Raw genomic sequence first — 22,455 nt, forward strand, 5'->3', positions numbered from 1 at the left:
TTATTTATTCTTATGTGGTGCTGATTTTTGAACCCAGTGCCTCATACGTGCTAGGCAAGCACTACCACTGAGCTACAACGCCAGCCCAGATCTAGTGTTTTTAATGGTAAATGAAAAGAGTTAATAAAGAAATGGATTGGACAGGTAGGTATTCTGTGTTATTAATTTTTTTGGTTAGTAGAGAGTGAATACAGGGACACTTAATCACTGAGCCAGATTCCTAGCCCTTTTTATTTGTATTTTGAGAATGGGTCTTGCTAAACTTCTTCGGGCCTCCCTTAGTTGCTGAGGCTGGCCTTGAACTTGTGATCCTCCTAGTCTTGAACTTGTGATCCTCCTGCCTCAGCCTCCTGAGTCACTGGGATTACAGGTGTGTGCATGCCCAGCTCTGTGTTATGTTTTTAAATGTGAAATATATTAAAGGTAAATTAGTATTGTTTCATTCTCTTTAATTTTTTTCTTTAGATTGTCTTTTTTTTTGCCTTTTTGATATTCATGTAATTTGAGCTCCCCCCAAATTTGAGAACTTCTTATAAAAATAACATTCAAATTTAAATGCTTTATACAAAGGGAACACAGAATATAAAAAATAAAAATTCATGTACCCTGAAACAGATAAAATTAGGATGTATTACAGATATTAGTTTAATAACATTAGTATATTTCTGATATTCTTACATACTGTTTAGACAGTATTCTTACAATTAAAAGTACCAAAAATCTCACTTAAGTTGACTTAAAATAGAATATTTATTGGTTCAATTCCTAGGAACTTGAAGAGAAAAAACTGGGTTCCAGCATTATTGAATCTACAAGTTTGGATAGTGTTATGAGCCTGTCTACTCATTGGTCTCTGTCTCTTGCTTTTTCTTTTCGTCTTTTTTGTTTGTTTGTTTTTTTGTTTTTGTTCTCCCCCTGCTTCTTTCTCACCTCATTTTCATTTAGCTTTGGAAAAGTAAAGTTTAAACTTTAGTTGAGATTAACTTTTTTTTTATTGTAAATTGATAATAATTTGTATATTTAAGGATACAAAGTTATGTTAGGATATATGTATACAAAGTGGAATTATTAGTTCAAGCTACTTAACATCCATCCTCTCGAGTACTTGTGTTTTAAGGTGAAAACACTTGAAATTCACTTTTAGCAATTTTGAAATATGCAAATGTATTATTATTAAGCACATCATTCTATTATTAAGTATCATCATGATGTGCAATAGACCTCAAAAACTTACTCCTCTTGTCTTTGTATCCTTTAACCAGTATCTCCCCATAATCCCTATCTTCCAGCCTATTCTACTTTCTGCTTCTATGAGTTTGATTGTTTCAGATATCACATGTAAGCGAAAATTTGTAGTATTTGCTTTTTATTTTAGCATAATGTCCTCTAGGCTCATCCAGGTTATTCCAGATGACAGAACTTTCTTCTTAAGATTGTTTAACATTCCTTTGTGCATTTTCTCTCTTCATTCATACTTTGATGGACACTAAAATTGATTTCAAAACTGACTTACTGTGAATCATGCTGTGGTGAACATGGGAATTTACGTATCTCTTCAACATATTGATTTCAGATCCTTTGAATATATACAGAGAAGTAGGGTTGCTAAATCTTATGTTAATTCTATTTTTAGTTTTTTGAGGAATCTCCATACCTTTTTCCATAATGGCTATAATAATTTACATTCCCACCAATAGTGTATAATGTATGAAAACCACTGCCAGACATGGGAAATCACATCAGGGAGTTTATTAAGCAGAGTGTCTCCCTGCAGGGTAAGAGAGAAAATGAGAGGAAAAGAGAAAGGGAATGTGAAAAGTGAGGAGGAGGAAGAAAGTGAGTCAAGGGGAGAGAAAAGCAAGAGAAAAGATGGCAGGATGGCTACCCTTAAGCAGTTGAATTGCGCAGGGCTAACAGGGACCAATAAGGAAGAAGGATACTTACAAGCTGACTGATGGCCAGTAGCTAGCTAGCATGTTCACAGACTGACAAGTAGTTTGGAGGTGGGGAAAATGACTGCTCCGGAAAGGGCGAGGAGAGCAGCTTTCAGACTGATAAGCTAGGATGTGATGCAACGGAAAGGCAGGGAGCAGCTTTGTATTACAGATAAGACTTCCCTTTTCTGCACATCCTTGCCAGTGCTTATTATTTTTTTGATGATAGCTGTTCTAAAAGGTGTGATGTGATACTGTAGCACAGAGCATGGTTTGGTGGGTTCTTTATCTCATGAATTTGAAGCATGAACTCCATAGACACAAAGGGTGAGAGCAAAGTAACAGGATTTATTAGAGTAATATAAAGAAAGCAGAACTCCTGTGGAAGTCGCAAGAGAGGGTTGCCAGTGAGTGGCTATTGTCCTAAGCATGTATATGAATCTGTAGGGTTGAGGAAGCTAGCTCTTGACCCAGTCTTGGGAAAGGAATCAGGGTCCACAAGCTCTTCACATTCCCTTTGGTCCTATCAAGTTCCTGTGCTTTTTTATGTGGAGGGAGTCTGGGCACTAGGTAACAGTTGTCTCACAGTCACTTAGTTTTTCTGCCTACCTTGATGACTTGGCTTTTTGTGTCTGAAGTCTCTCAGCTTGCTACAGAGAAATCTGATCTATTGTGATTTTAATTTGCTACTTCTCTTATCATTTAGAGATGTTGAACCTGTTTTTTTTGTTGTTGTTGTTGGCCATTGATATGTCTGTCTTTGGTAAATGTCTGTTCAGGTCTTTAGATAAGGTATTTGATTTTTTTGCTATTTGGTTTCTTAATATATTTTGGAGATTCACCCCCATCAGATGTGCAGACTGCAGATGTTTTCTCTTAATCTGTAGGTTATCTTTACCTCAGTTATATTCTTTGCTTTACAAAAGTTTTTTAGTTTGATGTAGTCTTCCTGTTTGTTTTTGTTTCGGTTGCCTGTGCTTTAGGGATCTTATCCAGATGAGTACCATGGAGAGTTTCCCATTTTCTTCTGTCAGCTTTATAGTTTCAGATCTTATGTTTGAGTCTTTAATCCATTCTGTTTAGTTAGCAAAAAGACCATTAAGTCTTTTTGGAGAATTGCTTTCTGGATTATTATGTAATGCTCTTTATCCTTGATAACTTTCCTTGCTTTCAAGTTTGCTCCAGTTGAAATGAATATATGTACTCCTGATTCATTTGATTAGTGTGAGTATGGCATATCATTATCCATTTACTTATAGGCTATATGTCTTTATATTTAAAGTAGATTTCTTGTAGATAACATATAGTTGTGCCTTGTTTTTTGATCTGCTCTAACAGGCTCTTTTTTTTTTTTTAATAATCTTTTCATTTATTTATTTTTAGCTTGAGTATCTATATATATTTCTATATATGTTTATATATATTCATATATCTATATATGAATATATCCTAACAGCAACCAAATTCCTGCTTATACATTTTCATATATATTCAGTTGCATAATCATAAACTATAACTAAAACAAATTGTAAACACCCATCTCAAAAAAATAACTATATACAAATTTATATCCATTTAAATATTTTCATGTATATTTTTATATATATTTCATATTTGTATTCCTATATATGAATAAAAATGTTCAATCCCTAAACTAACAGTAACTATTTTTCTACATTAGTCCTCTACCTACCAATACACCTCAGAGAAACCTCTATACATATAAACCATAACATTTTACATGAATGTGCCCACGCATTTGGGGATACAAGTTCATAAATTCACATAAAAACTCACAGATTTAAAGCAAATTTTTTGTTAGTGTAAATGAACACAATCTCTTTATTTTTTTTTATTAATTTTTATGTGGTGCTGAGGATCGAACCCAGTGCCGTGTGCTTGCTAGGCAAGGGTTCTACCACTGAGCCACAACCCCAGCCCCAGATATTTTATATATATGCTCATTTCCATAGGCATAATGCAGATTTCACACATAATATAACAATATTGCTTACCTTAAAAATATTCATAGATAAGAATATATAAATGTTGATATAATATTACCTCTATATTTATATATATTTAAATATATGTTCCAAAGGTAAACCATCCCCTAAACCAAAGCCATAACTCAGAACTAAACCTAACCCTACCCATAATCATGAGACTTTTAACAAAATTATATTACTGAATATCCATATGTATTTTCACATATATATTCCAATTATGTTTATATTCATTCATGTGTGTGTGTGTGTGTGTGTACACACCCTAATGATAACCCAAATCCCACCCATAAATTTTCATATATATTCAATTACATAATCATATCCTACATCGTACAAAAACTGTAAATATCCATCTCAAAAAAAAAAGCTGTATGCAAATCCATATCCATTTAAATATTTTCATGTATTTTTTACATGTATAGTCACATTTCTATTTATATGTATGGTTAAAAATGTTCAAACCAGTATTATTGTGTTGTGGTCTGTTTGATTCTGGAAGGTGAAAAGGGTTTGTTTGATATACATAGATACTCCATTGTTTGGGGCATAAATATTCATGATTGTTATGTCTTGTTGATGTATAATTCCCTTAGCAGTATGAAATGGTTTTCTTTGTTCCTTCTGATTAACTTTGACTTGAAGTCCACTTTATCTGATATGAAGACAGAAACCCCTGCTTGTTTATGTGATCCACATGAGTGATTTTTTCCCCATCCTTTCACCTTCAGTCTGTGGATGTCTTCACCTATGAGGTGAGTCTTTTGGAGACAGTATATTGTTGGGTCTTGTTTTTTAATCCAACCTGCCAGTCTGTGTCTTTTGATTGATGATTTCAGGTCATTGATGTTCAAGGTTATTATTGAGATATGATTGGTGTTCCTGGTCATTTTGGTTTATTTCTAGTTTTTAATTTGAATTACTTTCCCTTTGATTAACTATTCCTTTTGTGTAGTTCCTCTCTTTGCTGGTTTTTACTTCTTTTTTTCCACATATCTTCATGGAATAGTTTGTTGAGAATATTCTGAAGTGCAGGCTTGCTTGTTGCAAATTCTTTTTTAATTTTTGTTTATCATGGAAGGTTTCTATTTCATCTTCAAATTTGAAGCTTAAATTTGCTGAATGTAGAATTCTTGGTTGCCATCCTTTTTCTTTCAGAGCTTAGTATATGTTATTCTAGAACCTCCTAGCTTTGAGGGTCTGGATTGAGGAATTAGCTGAGATCCATATTGTTTCCCTCTGTATGTGATCTGATGTTTATTTCTCACAGCTTTTAAAATTCTATCCTTATTCTGTATGCTAGGCATTTTCATTATAATGTGCCTTGATGTGGGTCATTTGTAAGTTTGCACATTTGGGATCCTATAAGCCTCTTGGATTTCGTTTTTCATTTCATTTTTTAGATTTGGGAAATTTTCTGATACTATTTCATTGAAAAGATTGTGCATTCCTTTGGTTTTTATCTTTGCATCTTCATTTATCCTGATAAATCTTAAATTTGGTCTTTTCATGTTATCCCATATTTCTTGGAAGTTCTTAACATCTTCTCTGTGGTCAACTCTCTTTTCAAGATTATATATTTTGTCTTCATTGCCTGAAACTGTCTTCCAAGTGGTCTAGTCTGTTGGTGATGCTTTCTTTTGAATTTTTAATTTGGTTTATTGTTTCCTTCATTTCAAGGATTTCTGTTTGTTTGTTTTATTCCCAGAGTCTCTATCTCTTTATTGAAGTGTTATTTGCTCTCTTCAAACATCCTTTACTTTACAGATCAGTTTATGTACATTCTAAATTCCTTCTCTGACATTTTTTCCACTGTGGTGTCAATGGATTCTGTTATTGGAGTATCTTGGTTTGCTTGGGGCAGTTTGTTCCCTTGCTTTTTTATGTTGTTTGTGTCTCTGCCCATCTAACAGTATGAATCTGTAGCAGTAGATTTTTCTACTTTTTTTAGAGTGTCCCTGAAGGTAGCAGTAGATTTTTCTATTTTTTATAGTGTCCCTGAAAGTTTCCAGTACCTCACTATTTAGTAACAATGACCAATGCAAACAATTTACAGCATTAAACCAAATAGTTCCTACTATGACATCTACAATGTTAATTATCACAATAAACATAAACAATATGATCGGTTATTGCCTATAATAAAAAGAGCAAGTTTGCAAAAGTGTTTACATTTTCAAATGGTGGACAGGGAGAGAACAGAATATAGGATGTGATGATTATGAGGGAGGAGGAGAGAAGACAGAAGTAAAAGATAAAAGGAAGAGTGAAAGAACAATAGAGATTGGTTGTTAGAAGAAAAGCGAGAATCAAGAAAATGAAAGCTATCTAAAGCAAATTTTTTAAAAAAAATAAAAATAAAAGAATATCAAACAAAACTAATATATACTTGTCAAACATTCTAGTTCAAAAAAATTAATCCATGTAAAATAATTGTCTTTAAAAATGCTAGAGATAAGAAGAAAAATAGGAAGTTGTATAAAACATTCATGTACCATTAAGGTCACAATTAAACAGTGAAAAAAGAATTTAAAAAAAGAAAAGAAAAGAAAATCTTGATGAAAAGTTCAAAAATTCTTTCCATTGGAGTTAAAAATATTCTCAGGTTCTTTTCTCAGCTGTTTTATATGGGGTCTTCTGGTGTGTGATGCTCCACCCTCTGGATTGCTGAAATGAGAGGTTATCCCGATAGGTGGAGTTCCTTCCTGGAGGCAGGGTTTAGGCTTAGGCGGGCTCTAGGCTCTTCACTGAATGCTAATTGGTCTGGAGATTTTAAATCAGTGCATCTCCAGCACCCAGTAAGTACTGATCCACGCTGGAAGAGTTTACCCCAGGGCATCTCCTCTGGGTCCCATTTGTGTAGTGGGAGAGCCAGTTCTTAGTCTCCTACATCACCTGCAGGACCCATGCTTCCTGGTCTTGGGTTTAGTCTCTAAACAATCTCTCCCACCTCCATCCCCCAGATGCGTCACATGCATCTCTCCCAGCTGATCCTATAAGCATTCCTACAAGAAGTTGAATTGGAGGAGGAGGGGTTGAGCTGGGTGGGTTTCCTCAACCAGTTATCCCCTGTGTAAACCTCTGTGTTTAATTTCCTTTTGATCACTTAAGCATACTCTGTCCCTTGCAATGTGTGTTTACTGGGCCTATTTGTTGGGCCAAACTTGAGTTTGCCAGGAATCAGCTTTTTCCCATTGCCACCCCAAGTCAAAGCTGCAAAATGATTCCTTCCTTTGTCCTCCCATGCTGCCTGGAGAGATGGCAGTGTCTTTTCCTACACACAGATAAAGTGCAGCGAGTTCTTCAGGTTTTTTGGGCAATATTCTTGGTCTCTAAATGCTCTGCTATGTACCCAAACATGCCTCGGACCTCCCAAAACTGCACGTTCCTTTAATTCCCTTATCCCTCCACTGTGCTTGCAGAGGGACCCCTCTTGCTGGAGCTTCTGGATGGGCTGTAGCAGCAGCTGGCCACTGGGAATTTTTTCCTTATTTTATTATATCCAACCTCTTGAGTCCCTGGTCTGCTTTGAATGCCCAGTTTTAAATTCCAGTAAAGTTCCTCCCCCGCCCCCCTTTTTTTTTTTAACCCACCTTTCAGAGAAGCTGCCTGACCACTTTATTGGTTTTCCACCACAAAGCAGTCAGGAAAGTGACCTCTATTCCACTATCTTGGATCTCTCTCTCAGGCTCTGTCTTTGGCCATTCAAAGTGAATATTGAGGTAGTTGCTTAATATCTGCTATATTTGTCATGTTTTCTATTTAATGTTATTGTTTTCAAATTTTTTAATTCATGAAGAGTAATTATACATATTTGTGGGATATAGTGTGAGATTTTAATATATGTATGTAATGTTTAATGATTATATCAGGATAATTGACATATATATCACCCCAGATCCCTGTCATTTCTTTGTGCTGGGGACATTCAAATCCTTTTTATTAGCTATTTTCAAACAGTCAATTCATTGCTGTCAAACCTTTATTCCTATTTTCTTCTTCTACTCTTGTGGTTTTAATGAGCATTTTACACAATTCCATTTTCTCTCCTCTCTTACCATGTAAGTTGTATTGCCTTACTCTTTTTTAGTGTCACCCTAGAATTTGCATTACACACTTTGAAATAACACTATACTTCTTTATGGATAATATGAGTACCTTGTAACAACAAAATTGTTATTTTTTCTTTCATCAGTTGTATCATTACTGCCATTAATTTCACTTACACATAAGCATACATAAGCGTATGCATGTACATAAAATATGCACATGTACAAATAATCAAATATATTCTTAATTAATCTAACATAAATTTTTTAACCTGATATAATTGTGAACAGACTTTCATATAATAGGTCAATTAAAAATTAAAAAAACAAGTTTTTACTTAATGTTTACTTACTCTTCCTCTATTGCTTATCTTTTCTTCATGTAGAAGCAAGTTTCTGACATCATTTTCCTTCTGATGAACATCTTGTAAGATATTTTTTTGTAGAGTAGATTTACTGGCAGTGATTTCCACAGTGTGTGTCTTAAGAAAGTCTTTTTTTATTATAATTATTACTTTTTTCCAAAAAAATTTTTTTAGTGGAGATGGATACAATAATCTTTATTTTATTTATTTGTATGTGGTGTTAAGGATTGAACTCAGTGCCTCACACATGCTAGGCAAGCACTCTTTCACGGAGCCACAACCCCAGCCCTTTTTATTATAATTATTAGGGTACATTGTACAAATTGTACAAAATAACTGGTTTTATTATGACATTTTCATATGCAGCATAACATGCTTTGATTGTATTTACCCTCGCTGTTATCCCTGAGAAAGTCTTTATTTCTCATCAAACTTCGAAAGATATTTTACCCAACTGTAGAATCCTAATTTGATGGGTTTTTCCTCTCAATTCTTTAAATATTTCACTTAGTTCTCTTCTTGTTTATATCATTTCCCAAGGGAAATCTGTAAATCTTACCTTTGTTCCTCTATAGGTAAGGTAGTTGTTGTTTGTTATTTTTTTTTTTTAAGCTTTTTCTGAAACTTTTCTTTTGTCTTGGTTTTCTGTAATATGCATAGGCGTATTTGGAGTAATTCATCCTACTCATCATTTTTTGAACTCTCTGGATCTGTGATTAATTTTGGAATGTTCTTAGCAGTTATAACTTGAAAAATTTCATCTCCTTTCTCTCTTGTTTCTCCTGATAGTCCAGTTATACTTATGGTAGGTCTTTTGCAGTTACCTTATAGTTCTTGATGCCCTGTTTTGATTTTATTCATTGAATTTTTTCTTCCATTTCAGTTTGAAATATTTTTGTTGTTCTATCTGCAGGCTTACTTATTCTTTCCTTGACCATGTTGAGTCTGTCGATGAATCTATCAAAGACATTCTTAATTTCTTTTTTAGCTTTTCCTTTTGATATTTTGTTAGAGTTTCTCTCTCTCACTTTCTCTCCCCCCCCACCCCGTCCCTCTCTCTCCCTCTCTCTCTCTGTGCTTATATTATCATCTGTTTTTCAATGATTTTGTGGCAGTAATTCCTTTTTTTATTGTGGTAGGAACACATGTTCTTACAAATTTATAAGCAAACAATACATTATCATTGACTATAGGTATAATTTTGTGTAGCAGAACTCTAGATTTATTCATTTTATTTGACAGAACTTTAGGACTGCTGAATAGTAACTGCCCATTTCCCTCTTCCTGGCCCCTGATAACCATCATTCCACTCTTTGTTTTTATGAATTTGACTATGTCAGATACCTCATCTAAGTGGACTCATGCAGTATATATCTTTCTGTATGTAGATTGGGTTCTAAGTTCTTTAGCTCTATTATTTAATTTAATCTTTAAAACTGTGTAACATGATAGTGCCATGATTAGTCACATTTTATAAATAAACAAAGAAACTGAGACAGGAAGAAACTCAATGATTTGCCCAAGGTTATATATTTAGTTAGTGGTAATACTGGAATTTAATGTTTGCATTCTGATTCTGGAGTCTGTGCTTAGTTCACTAAGCTATACTCTTTTCATAATATCTTTAATTCTGTGGAATTAAATCCATAAAACAAATGTTGACCTAAGGAAACTAAGAAGCAGCTTCAAGGAGGGAAGCATAGTAATATAGAATACTGCTTTAAATCTTTCTCATTGTCTATAAAGAATCATGGGTAATAGCTTGAAAACAAAAATACTATGGCACAGTGGCAGTGACATTTGCAATAAGCATCCTTTTGTATTTTTTCAAAGAATCATATGTACAAAATATGTGCTCATTGGAAAACCAAAAATAATAAATGACTCAACTTCCAGTACTCTTAAAGATTTAAGTGTCGTTGTGAATCTCATAAAAACTTATATATTTTTATTGAAAATATGTAATACGCATTTCTGATAATCATTTTATATCATGTTTAATGTTTCTTATAAACATTTTGACATTTCTTCAGGCCTCTCTACTAGTCATTTTGCTTGGGCATTTCACTCAGTAGCAGAAGAAGAACTATTGAACATGTTGCCAGCAATGCAGAAAGATGATCCCACTTGGTCTGAACTAAGAGCAATGGGTGTGGGCTGGTGGGTCCGCAATACCCGCATCTTACGTAAATGCATGGAAAAAGTAAGCATGTTTGTTTTGTTATAAAAAGAATTGATATATTTTGGATGTTTGTTTAAGTGGTATTCCGTATCTCCTGTGCTCTTAATTATTCCTTTTGTTTTGAGAGCAATAGCATGCTTTAAAAGTCTTTTTATATTTCAAAATATGTTAATGTAATTTTCAAAAATTTATATTTTAGTTCCTAAACTTCTAGTTGACACATTTGTTTAGTGATGTGTTCCTGACTTGTACAAAATAGTACGTTTAGAAAAATAAAATAGTACAGAAGAGCTTGTAATGAAAGAAGTAATCTTATCACCTCCTCTTTGTATCCTTCAGTACCAGAGTTACTTTTGTTAGTATGTACACACATATATTCATATTTTTTAAAGATTTATTTAACATTGAGATAGATAGCATATGCCAGTCTAATATGTGAGGGCAATTATTTGTTGACTTAACAACCTATTTCTGTAAAAGTTTGACCAATATTTTCTTATTATAGGTAGCCAAAGCAGCTTTTTATAGAAAGAATGATCCTTTAGATGCTGCCATTTTTTACCTTGCAATGAAAAAGAAAGCTGTGATTTGGGGCTTATATAGGTAAGGAAAAAAAAAAAAAACTGCTTCAAAGTAAAAACACTTTTCATTAGGAGTAAATGCCTAAAGTAAGATTTATTCTTCTTGATGTTGATTCATGTAGATTTTTAGTTATTTTTGTGTTTAGGGAGATACTTCATAAGGAAAAATCTTAGGTGTTTTCTATAAGTACAAGAAACCTGATGAGGTCACTTTAGTTTGTTTTGGGATTTATCAGTTCAGAAATGTATTTTTTGCTTATTTTAAGAACTTCTCAAGATACTTCTATGATATAAATGTCACTAAGCCAGCAACTTATATTTGGTTGGGGAAGATGATCAATTAATTGGTGGAGGCTGGAGCAAGCATCTGCTGTCTGCTCCGTTGAGATCTCATGGGCTAGTAGATGCATTAAAACTGCCTCCCTCCTTTGGTGCTCACCTCATTCGGAACTGAATTCACTTAGAATTTTTCTCTTTCACTTCTCCTCAGCAGAGGGAAATAACCATAAATAGTTCATCATTTGTTTTGGATTTTATTCCAAGTGATTTGCATGAAAACCTTTGGGGGGAAACCAGAGTACCAAAGTTTCTGAGAGACTAGGTCTTTCAGGATTGTTTTCAGTAGGGGAAAATTCCTTAGAGTTTGATCACCAAAGTCATCCTTAGGTGGACAAAAGGAAAAGGTTGTTGATGAGGTTTAAATGATGAAATAGCACAGAAGTTAATATAAATTATTTTATATTAAATAAATACATAATTATTATTTTGCATGAATTTAAGAATTTTTCAGGGCTGCTAATTCAATTGTCTTTGTAGTTTGAAAGAAAAATTTTATATAATCTCAAAAACATGGATGGAAAAGTAAATGTTTACTTAATTTTTTTTTTTCACTAGGTAGAGCAGATACATAGTAACTTATGAACTGGCAAATGTTTCTATCAAGTTCTAACTTTTAAGTCCTGACTTTAGAAGATTAGTTCTGTTGTAGAAACCTGTATTCCAAGATTTGCCTACTTTCCTTTCCTTTATAGATCTCAAAAAGACACCAGGATGACAGAGTTTTTTGGACACAATTTTGAAGAGGAGAGGTGGCGCAAAGCAGCTTTAAAGAATGCCTTTTCTTTGCTAGGCAAACAAAGGTTTGAGCATTCTGCAGCGTTTTTTCTTTTAGCTGGTTGCCTCAGAGATGCAATTGAGGTAATTAATGAAACTTTTTTTAAAAACAGCATTATCATCCTTGTAAGCTCTTTATCTAGATCTTAAATTTTTATATTTAATTTCAGCTTTAGTAGATACGACACAAGCCTAAGTACCTGAAGTAACTGATAATCTTTAAAGTGGCTTTAAAAATTTTGTCACTTCAATTGAATGAATGGTATTTGTATAAAATGAGGGTAAACAGTTTGCATTTGTTGGTTAGTAGGATGGGTAGTTTATGTGGACTTCTAAAATATGAACAGGTAAACAAAAGATCTCTTCTATCACTTTAAAAATATTTAAATATTTATCTGGCCCCGTGTTAGTTGATGAACCTTAGGAAGTTCTTCACTGATTATTTCTTAGAAAACCTTAAAAAATCATGAACAGTTAGATATGCCATTTCCATCTCAGATTATTTTGGCTCAAATTTCATATAGGAATTCAAGAGAGCTTTTTAATTTGGAAATACTATACTCTGCTGCAGTGAATAGAGAAGTATACAGTTCAAGAGTAAATTTACAAAATACATGATTTGAATTGATACTGTTTAGAATTATTTGCTATTTCCTCATAGGATTAATCTTTTTGCAAATATATATTTAGTAATGGCCAGTAGATTTACAAATATTAATATAATTATTATTAAATGAATTTGTTAAAGCAGGCAATATATGTTTTATTTCTTAGTATTGTTAAAGCCTTATGTTTTTCTATTTTAGTTAGAAAGTTCAGTTTATCCTGAAATGAAAGCTGCCCCTGCTTATTTATGAGTATTGTTTTTCTTTTTAAAGGTTTGTCTTGAAAAACTGAATGACATCCAGTTGGCTCTTGTAATAGCAAGACTCTATGAATCTGAATTTGATATATCTGCAACATATAAATCTATTTTACGTAAAAAGATTTTGGGAATTGATTCTCCTGTCAGTGAATTCAGTTCACTGCATATAAGGATGCATTACGATCCATTTCTGCGGAGTATGGCATATTGGATTTTGGAAGATTATAGTGGTGCTTTGGAAACATTAATAAAGCAGCCTACCAGAGAGGATGATGGTAAGTCACGCTTTTTAGACATGAATAATTACAAGTATTATTAGTATTTGCTGGCTGTGTTCACTTAAGTGATGTGATTAGAAGATCTTAAGCTAAATAAACTTGACTATCTTGTTTATGAGATAAGTAATGTAGAGTGTCTTTTTACATGTATCCTTTGGATCTCTACTTTGGACTTTTCTTGTAGAAATCTGTTTTGTTAAAGCTTTCTTAGAAGCTAGAATAAAATGGAATTCTTTATATAAATCATATAAAATGATGGGATTTACTTTTAATATTTTTCCAGGATTGAATTGTGTCTGGTAGCTGGTACAGTAGGTGATATGTCATTTGGAATACTAATTAGAAAAACTTCTAGTTCCTAGCTTCTGATGTGGCATCATTTAATCAGGAAATATCATGTGCCTTACCTCCAAAACTTATGAGAAAGCTTTGAGACTCAGTTGTTCAAATCTCCTAGCCACTATCTGAGCTAAAGATTTTTTTTCTTTTTCTTTTCTTTTTTTTTCTTTTCTTTTTTTTTTTTTTTTTTTTTTATTCAAAGCTTTAATGTGTATGCATGCCAGGAAATGCCTTTAAGTTCAGTCTATGAGGTATCATTAGAAAATAAACACATGAACAGAGGATACAGTTTAAATGTAAAAGAATATACAACAACAGATGAATCATGAGCTAAAGATTTTCAAACTGACCGCTTTGTGTTGAAGGGAAAAAATAATAAGTCATTTTCTTGTACCCAACTTTATTCTTGTATAAATTATATACAAACAGGCATGTATATATATTTCGATGCTTTTAAAACCAGTTAAGCCTGTGTTTTTCTGGAAGAAAATACTCTAATTGGGCCAGGGTGATAAGGTTAGAGGCTGAGAGAAGTATGTGGATTTGGATATTTTAAGTTTGGCTAGCCAGGAGTTGATTGGATATAGAATGCAAAGGAAATAGAAGTCAAGAACAAATTCTAGCTTTTTAGATTGAGCAGTAGATAAATGATATTAGGAAGTATTTTAGGTCAAGAAACCTTCTCTAATAAGATGATCTTTGGGTAGAGAATTAATTGAAATGAGCAAGTTAATCAATTTAGATATCTAGGCAAGGAATGGTTTGTGCCACCTGGGCCTGCTGATGCCCACTTTTAACCCAAGCTGCTCAGGAGGCTTAGATAGAAGGATCACAAATTTGAGGCTAGCCTGGGTGAGTTGGTAAAACCCTGTCAACTTGGTGAGACCATTAATGACACCCTGTCTCAAAAATCAAAAGATCTGAGGAGATTATTCATCAGTAGAATGCTAGTCTGGCATCTTGGAAAAAAAAAAAAGTGACTTGTGCCAGTGGCATGCTAAAATAAAATAGATTCTGAGGCACTGTGATATAAATCTAAGTGAAAATGAAATGTAGACTTTATGAGTTAGATAGGAGTTTAGATATTCAGGGTGAAATTGGAACTAGAGATAGTGATGTGCACATTTATCAGCATATAGAAAGTATTTAAAGCCATGGAAATATGTGAGTTCAATTCAGAGAGTAAAATAGAAAAGAGATCAAGAACTGAACCCCAAGGTACTCTACTCTTTCAAAGGTAGAGAAGACTAGCAAAGCAGACTAAGAAGGTATATCCAGGGAAACAGAAGAAAAAGAACTAAAAGTGTTACCTGAAGAGGTTTGTTTCAGTAGGAAATCAGCATAACTTGTTTTCCTACTGTTTTTAGAACATTTTTTCATTACATTTGTGTTCTCGTTTATTCAATGCCATGGATTAGTGTGGTCAATTAACAAAAATTGGTCTAAAGATTAGGTAAAGGTTCCATAGTAGAGAAAAGGACAATGATATACCCAATTGAAATCTTGAAGAACTCTTCTTGATTCATGAAATGAATTTACTTTCAGATCAAGTCATGATGTCAGCCTGTAATCCTGCAGTTTTTAATTTCTACAATTATCTAAGAACACATCCTCTTTTGCTGAGACGTCATTTTGGATCGTCTGATACATTTTCTACACACGTGGGTTTAACAGGAAAAAGTGAACTGGCAGGAACAATTAATTTAAGTGAAAGAAGATTATTTTTTACTACTGCTAGTGCTCATCTAAATGCTGGCTGTCCCATGTTGGCTTTGGAAGTATTATCAAAGATGCCCAAAGTCATCAAGAAAATAAAACCTCTTTGTAGAGCATCTAGTTTTCTGGATACTAGTAAAGATTCTTCTCCACTAAAATTGAATACAAAGGAAGATAAGTCTTCAGCTATTGATTGGTCACAATCACTGGTGAATGGTTTTGAATCTTCTTCAGAGGGTTCCTCAGAGAAACAATCTAACTCTACTCTTTCTTTTGACTGGAGCCAACCAAGTGTCATGTTTCAGGATGACTCTTTAGAATTAAAATGGGATAGTGAAAATGATGAAGAAAATGAGGATCTCCCTATTTCAATGAAAGAACTAAAACCTCTACAGAGAAAAACAGATAAAAAATTAGATGAAATAAGTAATTACACAGAATCTTTTAGTACACTAGATGAAAATGATGTGTTAAACCCATCAGAAGATATAATTGCTGTTCAATTAAAATTTAGAGCATGTTTGAAGATCCTCACAGTAGAACTTCGTACTTTATCTACTGGCTATGAAATAGATGGTGGAAAATTGCGATACCAGCTATACCATTGGCTTGAAAAAGAGGTGATAGCTCTTCAGAGAACTTGTGACTTTTGTTCAGATGCAAAGGAACTACAGACTGCATTTGACAAAAAAGGAGATGAATTTGGATTAAATGAAGGTGCTGATGATTTGTATAACCAAACAAAAGTGAAACAACTGAGAGAAAAGTTTCAGGAAAAAAGACAGTGGCTTTTGAAATACCAGTCACTTTTGAGAATGTTTCTTAGTTACTGCATACTTCATGGCTCCCATGGCGGTGGTCTTGCATCTGTGAGAATGGAACTGATTTTGCTTTTGCAAGAATCCCAGCAGGTATGTAACTTCTAATCAGTCAAAAATAGACATCTCTGAAACAGTTTTTGGTGTTGAATTTTTTAGTTTGGAATACTAAAACTGTTGCTTTTCTTAAATAAAGTTGCTTTAAAGAATGCTCCTTTTTGTAGTTCATCATATTTTGAATTTTAGGGCTGTAAATGTGTTGCAGTTGGAGGACAATTCTCTATCAGGCTATTCATGACTTGCTTAATTTACACTCTATAATCTGTACATGACTATCTTGTGAGGTGATGAACTCCTCTTTATTACAAGGAGATATTGTTTCATAAGTTTTTAAGTATGATTGTTGGAATGTTGACCACCTCAGGTCCCTTCTAACTCTGTGATTTTCTATTATTATTTTAATTTTCAATTGCTTGAAGTTTTTCAAAAAATTCCCCGAATTACCTAAGTAATGGATTAAAACTATAAATAATTTTATAATAATTTTAACATTTTTTTCTTCTTTGTTTTTAAGGAAACTTCAGAACCTCTATTTCCTAGCCCTCTGTCAGAGCAAACCTCAGTGCCTCTCCTCTTTGCTTGTACAGCCAGTGCCAAAACAGTGGTTGCCAATCCATTATTGCACCTTAGTAATCTAACACATGATATTCTACATGCCATAATAAACTTTGATTCACCACCTCATCCTGATAGCCAAAGCAATAAAGTAAGTTTGGTTGGTTTTAAACTTTTAGTTCACCTATATGTGATGTTAAAACTGAAAGATAAATGTTAATCCTTTTTTAAAAAAGAAAATTTGAACATAACACTAGACATAGCAATTGTTGTTACCAAGTTTATATTGATTCTCATGAAAGAAAAGTTCTGGTTGCAGATCAGGCTTATCTTATTGTATTACATACCTTACAGGATATTTCAGTTCCTTTTAAATAAAAAAAAAATCAAAATGCCTTTATGTAGTTATAGTTAGTTTCATTAAGATAAGAGCAATAGGTCCATACATTAGATACATGATTTTTTAAGTAGTACATTATCCAAAATGCTGATTATTTTTGAAGAATAAAAATTTAATATTTTGGTGTAAAAGTACTAATAGAAAGTAAAGTTTTTCTGTTAATTTTAAAGCATTACATGTTTTGAGGATAATGTGGTGCTGTATTTTCCCCCTGTCATTCCTGTAGGTTAGCTGAATCACCTGCAGTGCTTGTTAAAAGTTCAGATTCTTAAGTTTATTCCAAACTTTTTAAGTCAGTCTGTGAAAATGTCCCAGGAATATGTATATTTTTAAGACATTCCTCTAACAATTCTAATGCATATCTAATCATATCCTCGTATCCATCATTATTCCACTTTATCCATTGTGAATATCACACTTCAAGTTGCATATTTACTTTTGTTTTAATGGTATTTACCTAAAAAGCTTTTGTGGGGATTGAATATATTTCATATTTACTCTTGAAATATGAAATCCTTTGAAATAGAGCTGAATTTGACTATCTCTGTATATTCCTTGGATTTTTTTCCCTCATAGTCTATCATATGGTTTTTGCTCACCTTCCAGGTTATGATACCACACCAGTTTGATTTTCTGTGGAAGGATCCTCCTTCCACAGTTTTGCCCTCTTGGATAACTTAATTCTTACAATTTGATTTTTGTCACCTCTTTTCCTTTACTGCTCTGTAGTATAAATGCCTGTAGTGCTTATTACATGTTTTGGAATTTAATTTCCTTCAAACTGCTCATTTTAGCCAAACTTTACTCTCAGCAACTAAGGCTAACTGAGGTAGGAAAATTACAAGTTCAGGGTCACCCTTAGCAACTTAGTGAGACTGTGTCTCAAAATAGAAAATATGAAGGGCTGGGAATTTGGCTCAGTGGTAGAGCACACTTGGATACAATCCCCAATACCACGCATACATGCATACGTGCACACACACACACACACTTTAATTATAGCATAGCCATGGTGTATCACTATATTACTTTTTGCTATCTTAAGTAGCTTTTGCTGCTTAAGAATCACTTTGAAATAGTAATGGCTTTAAAAAGCTTTTACTTATTTTTTCTCATGATTCTATGGGTTGGCTTGCCAGTTCTTCTGGTTTGACCCAGGTTGGCTGATCCATGGACTCTTCATTCGTCTAGTCAGCTGGTGAGATGACAACTCTGAATGAACTAAAGTGGCTTCATTGACATTTCTGTGGTTGGCAGGGCTGACAGGAGAGTCAGTTTTATGTGACTCATCTTCCTTCAGGCAAGCCTCGTACATTAGCCGAGATTCTTCAGAGAAACAGAACCAATAGTATGTGGAGACAGAGAGACAGACAGAGAGACAGAGACAGAGTCAGTCAGGATAGCTGATAGTATAGCGGTAGTCCCAGTTTGAAGGCCTAAGAACCAGGAAAATCTGTGGTATAATAGCCAGTCTAAAAGCAAACAGGTTCAAGACCCAAGAGTTTAACTCAGCTGTCCCAGCTCAGTGCAGTTAGGCAGGAGGAGTTCCCTCTTATTTAGCTTTTTTGTTCTTTTCAGATCTTCTAGTTGATAGGATGATGCCTACCCATATTACAGAGAGCACTGTGCTTTAACCAGACTACTGATACAGATATTTATCTTATCTAGAAACACACAGACACACCCAAAATAATGTTTCACCAAATGTCTGTGTACTTTATGGCTCAGTCATACCTAGTTTTTTTTCACATGAGAGTTGTAGGAGTTTAAAAACTGAGGCTGTAGCTCAGTGGCACAGTGCTTGCCTACCATGTATGAGGCACTGGGTTCGATCCTCAGCACCAGATAAAAATAAACAAATAAAAGCATTTTGTTCATATTAAAACTACAAAAAAAAAATTTTTAAAGCAGTAAGAGTACAATTTACAGGGCCTTTTGACACAGGTACAGAACTCACATATTACTTCTAGTGGGTCTTCTTGGTCAAAGCAAATCACAAGGCTAGACCACATTCAATGAACACAGAAATAAGAGTCCATCTCTACTAGAGAAGCTACAAAATATTTTGATCATTTTGCAGTCTCCTATATTTGGTCTTACATCTTCATTTATATGACATTTTAAAAATTCATTTCGTAGGTCTTATTGATAGTTGAAGTAGAAAATAACAATTAGATTTATTCACTCCCCATTTTTATGTACTTAAAAGACTTTCATAATCAGAGAATCTTAATATTATTGTCTATTTTCTTACCTATTCCTTCATCTTTGATTATACTGTTAAACCTTCTGTCAAGCAGTTTAGAATCTTCTCTTCCTTGAAACAAATATTTTGACTCTACTGCCTTTCAGTTGCTTTGTTTTATAAATATTGCTCTTTTCTGTAAATTTTCTGTAGTGAGATTTCTTTAGTTAGAAATGAGTGTTATAAACATATAGTTTATAGAGCAAAATGTTTTTTACCTTTTTGAAAATGCTAATCATATTAGATCTTGAAAATAATTGTATGTAAAAACATTAATACTTACAGTTATCTTGTTTCTCTTTTTTTTCCAGGTATATGTAATGCACACTTTAGCAGCCTCACTTTCTGCTTGTATTTATCAGTGCCTTTGCTGTAGTCATAACTACAGGTAAATATCTTTTTGTAAAATTTAAGAATGGATTCAGTAACTGATGAGGTTTCATATTTTATACATTATTACTTTATAATTACATGTGGCAATTTAATGCAAAAAGCATTGAGTGTATTTTCTTTCATTTTGAAAATGTAGCTTGTCTTTATGGCAAATAAATCTCAAGTAAACCCTTGTCAATATAACTTATTAACCAGCTTATTAATTATCTCTGCCTTATGCTAGACATTGTGATAGATTTAAAAAAAATAAAGACATCTTTAAGGTCAGTCTAGTCAAAGACAAATATGTAAACTGAGAAATCATTTGTATCATGACTTGGTACTTGAATGATAAATACTACAATTTCATAGTAAAAAGCCCAAGGAGCACAGAAAAAGGAAGGATTAACTTGTAATTAATAAAAATTACACATGAAAATTGATGTTTAGGATTTTTCTCATATTCTAAAATTGCAACATAATATATCTAGGTTTTAAAGTGTTTGACACTATGTTGGGTCTTTCTGTGTCTATCTTCAGTTTTTTGAAATACTTTGACTTTATTTTTTCTGGTTTTACCTGTCTTCTGTATTTTTTTTTTTAATGTTAATAGAACTTGCGGATTCATCTTGTTTTTCTTTTAACTTTCTTTTTTTTTAATTTATTTTTATTGTAAACAAATGGGATACATATTGTTTCTGTTTGTACATGAAGTAAAGGCATACCATTTGTGTAATCATACATTCACATAGGGTAATGGTATTTGATTCATTCTGTTATTTTTTGCTTCCCCCCACCCCTCCCATCCCTCTTTTCCCTCTATACAGTCCCTCCTTCCTCCATTCTTGCCCCCCTCCCAACCCCCATTATGTTTCATCATCCACTTATCAGCGAGTTCATTCGTCCTTTGGTTTTTTGAAATTGGCTTATCTCACTTAGCATGATATTCTCCAGTTTCATCCATTTGCCCGCAAATGCCATAATTTTATTATTCTTTATGGCTGAGTAATATTCCATTGTGTGTGTGTGTGTGTATATATATATATATATATATATCACAGTTTCTTTATCCATTCATCAATTGAAGGACATCTAGGTTGGTTCCACAATCTGGCTATTGTGAATTGAGCAGCTATGAACATCCATGTGGCTGTATCTCTGTAGTATGCTGATTTTAAGTCCTTTGGGTATAGGCCGAGGAGTGGGATAGCTGGGTCAAATTCTGGTTCCATTCCAAGATTTCTAAGGAATCTCCACACTGCTTTCCAGAGTGGATGCACTAATTTGCAGCCCCACCAGCAATGTATGAGTGTACCTTTTTCCCCACATCCTCGCCAACACCTATTGTTGCTTGTATTCTTGATAATCGCCATTCTAACTGGGGTGAGATGGAATCTTAGGGTAGTTTTGATTTGCATTTCTCTTATTACTAGAGACTTTGAACATTTTTTCCTATATCTATTGATTGCTTGTAGATCTTCTGTGAAGCGTCTGTTCATTTACTTAGCCCATTTGTTGACTGGATTATTTGTATTCTTGGTGTAGAGTTTTTTGAGTTCTTTATAGATTCTGGAAATTAGTGCTCTATCTGAAGTATGAGTGGCAAAGATTTTCTCCCACTCTGTAGGTTCTCTCTTCACCTTGCTGATAGTTTCCTTTGCTGAGAGAAAGCTTTTTAGTTTGAATCTATCCCACTTATTGATTCTTGATTTTATTTCTTGTGCTATGGGAGTCCTGTTAAGGAAGTCTGATCTTAAGCCAACATGTTGAAGATTTGAACCAACTTTTTCTTTTATGAGATGCAGGGACTCTGGTCTGATTACGAGGTCCTTGATCCATTTTGAGTTGAGTTTTGTGCACGGTGAGAGATAGGGGTTTAATTTCATTCTGTTGCATATGGATTTCCAATTCTCCCAGCACCATTTGTTGAAGAGGCTATCTTTTCTCCATTGCACATTTTTGGCACCTTTGTCTAGAATGAGAAAATTGTATTTATTTGGGTTTGTGTCTGTGTCCTCTATTCTGTACCATTGATCTACCTGTCTATTTTGGTGCCAATACCATGCCGTTTTTGATACTATTGCTTTGTATTATAGTTGAAGTTCTGGTGTTGGCATACCCCCTGCTTCACTCTTCCTGCTAAGGATTGCTTTAGCTATTCTGGTTTTCTTATTCTTCCAGATGAATTACATGATTGCTTGCTCTATTTCTGTAAGGTACATCACTGGGATTTTAATTGGAATTGCATTGAATCTGTATAGCACTTTAGGTAGTATGGCCATTTTGACAATATTAATTAATAGACCACAACACAATAATACTAGGCGATTTTAACACAACTCTCTCACCACTGGATAGATCTTCCAAACAAAAATTGAATAAAGAAACCATAGATCTCAATAACACAATCAACAATTTAGACTTAATCGACATATATGGACTATACCATCCAACAAAGAGTGAATACACTTTCTTCTCTAAAATAGACCACGGATCCTTCTCTAAAATAGACACATGGATCCTTCTCTAAAATAGACCATGTTTTATGCCACAAAACTACTGTTAGCAAATACAAGA

The 22,455-nt window shown here is 33.6% G+C and overlaps 1 protein-coding gene across 5 annotated transcripts in view; it reads left to right on the top strand.

Annotated features, from left to right (window-relative positions):
* Nucleotides 1–22,455, top strand: part of DMXL1 (Dmx like 1) — a 183,729-nt gene that overhangs the window by 71,285 nt on the left and 89,989 nt on the right. For all 5 annotated transcript variants that reach the window (XM_079145662.1, XM_079145658.1, XM_079145659.1 and 2 more), the window contains 7 exons: nt 10,388–10,557; nt 11,042–11,139; nt 12,149–12,314; nt 13,109–13,370; nt 15,258–16,339; nt 16,821–17,012; nt 19,818–19,894. In XM_079145662.1, coding sequence (XP_079001788.1) covers nt 10,388–10,557; nt 11,042–11,139; nt 12,149–12,314; nt 13,109–13,370; nt 15,258–16,339; nt 16,821–17,012; nt 19,818–19,894 — 2,047 coding nt within the window. The remainder of the gene's footprint in view (nt 1–10,387; nt 10,558–11,041; nt 11,140–12,148; nt 12,315–13,108; nt 13,371–15,257; nt 16,340–16,820; nt 17,013–19,817; nt 19,895–22,455) is intronic.

The sequence above is a fragment of the Sciurus vulgaris genome (assembly GCF_902686455.1).
Source record: "Sciurus vulgaris genome assembly, chromosome: 6".
Taxonomy (NCBI): Eukaryota; Metazoa; Chordata; class Mammalia; order Rodentia; family Sciuridae; genus Sciurus; species Sciurus vulgaris.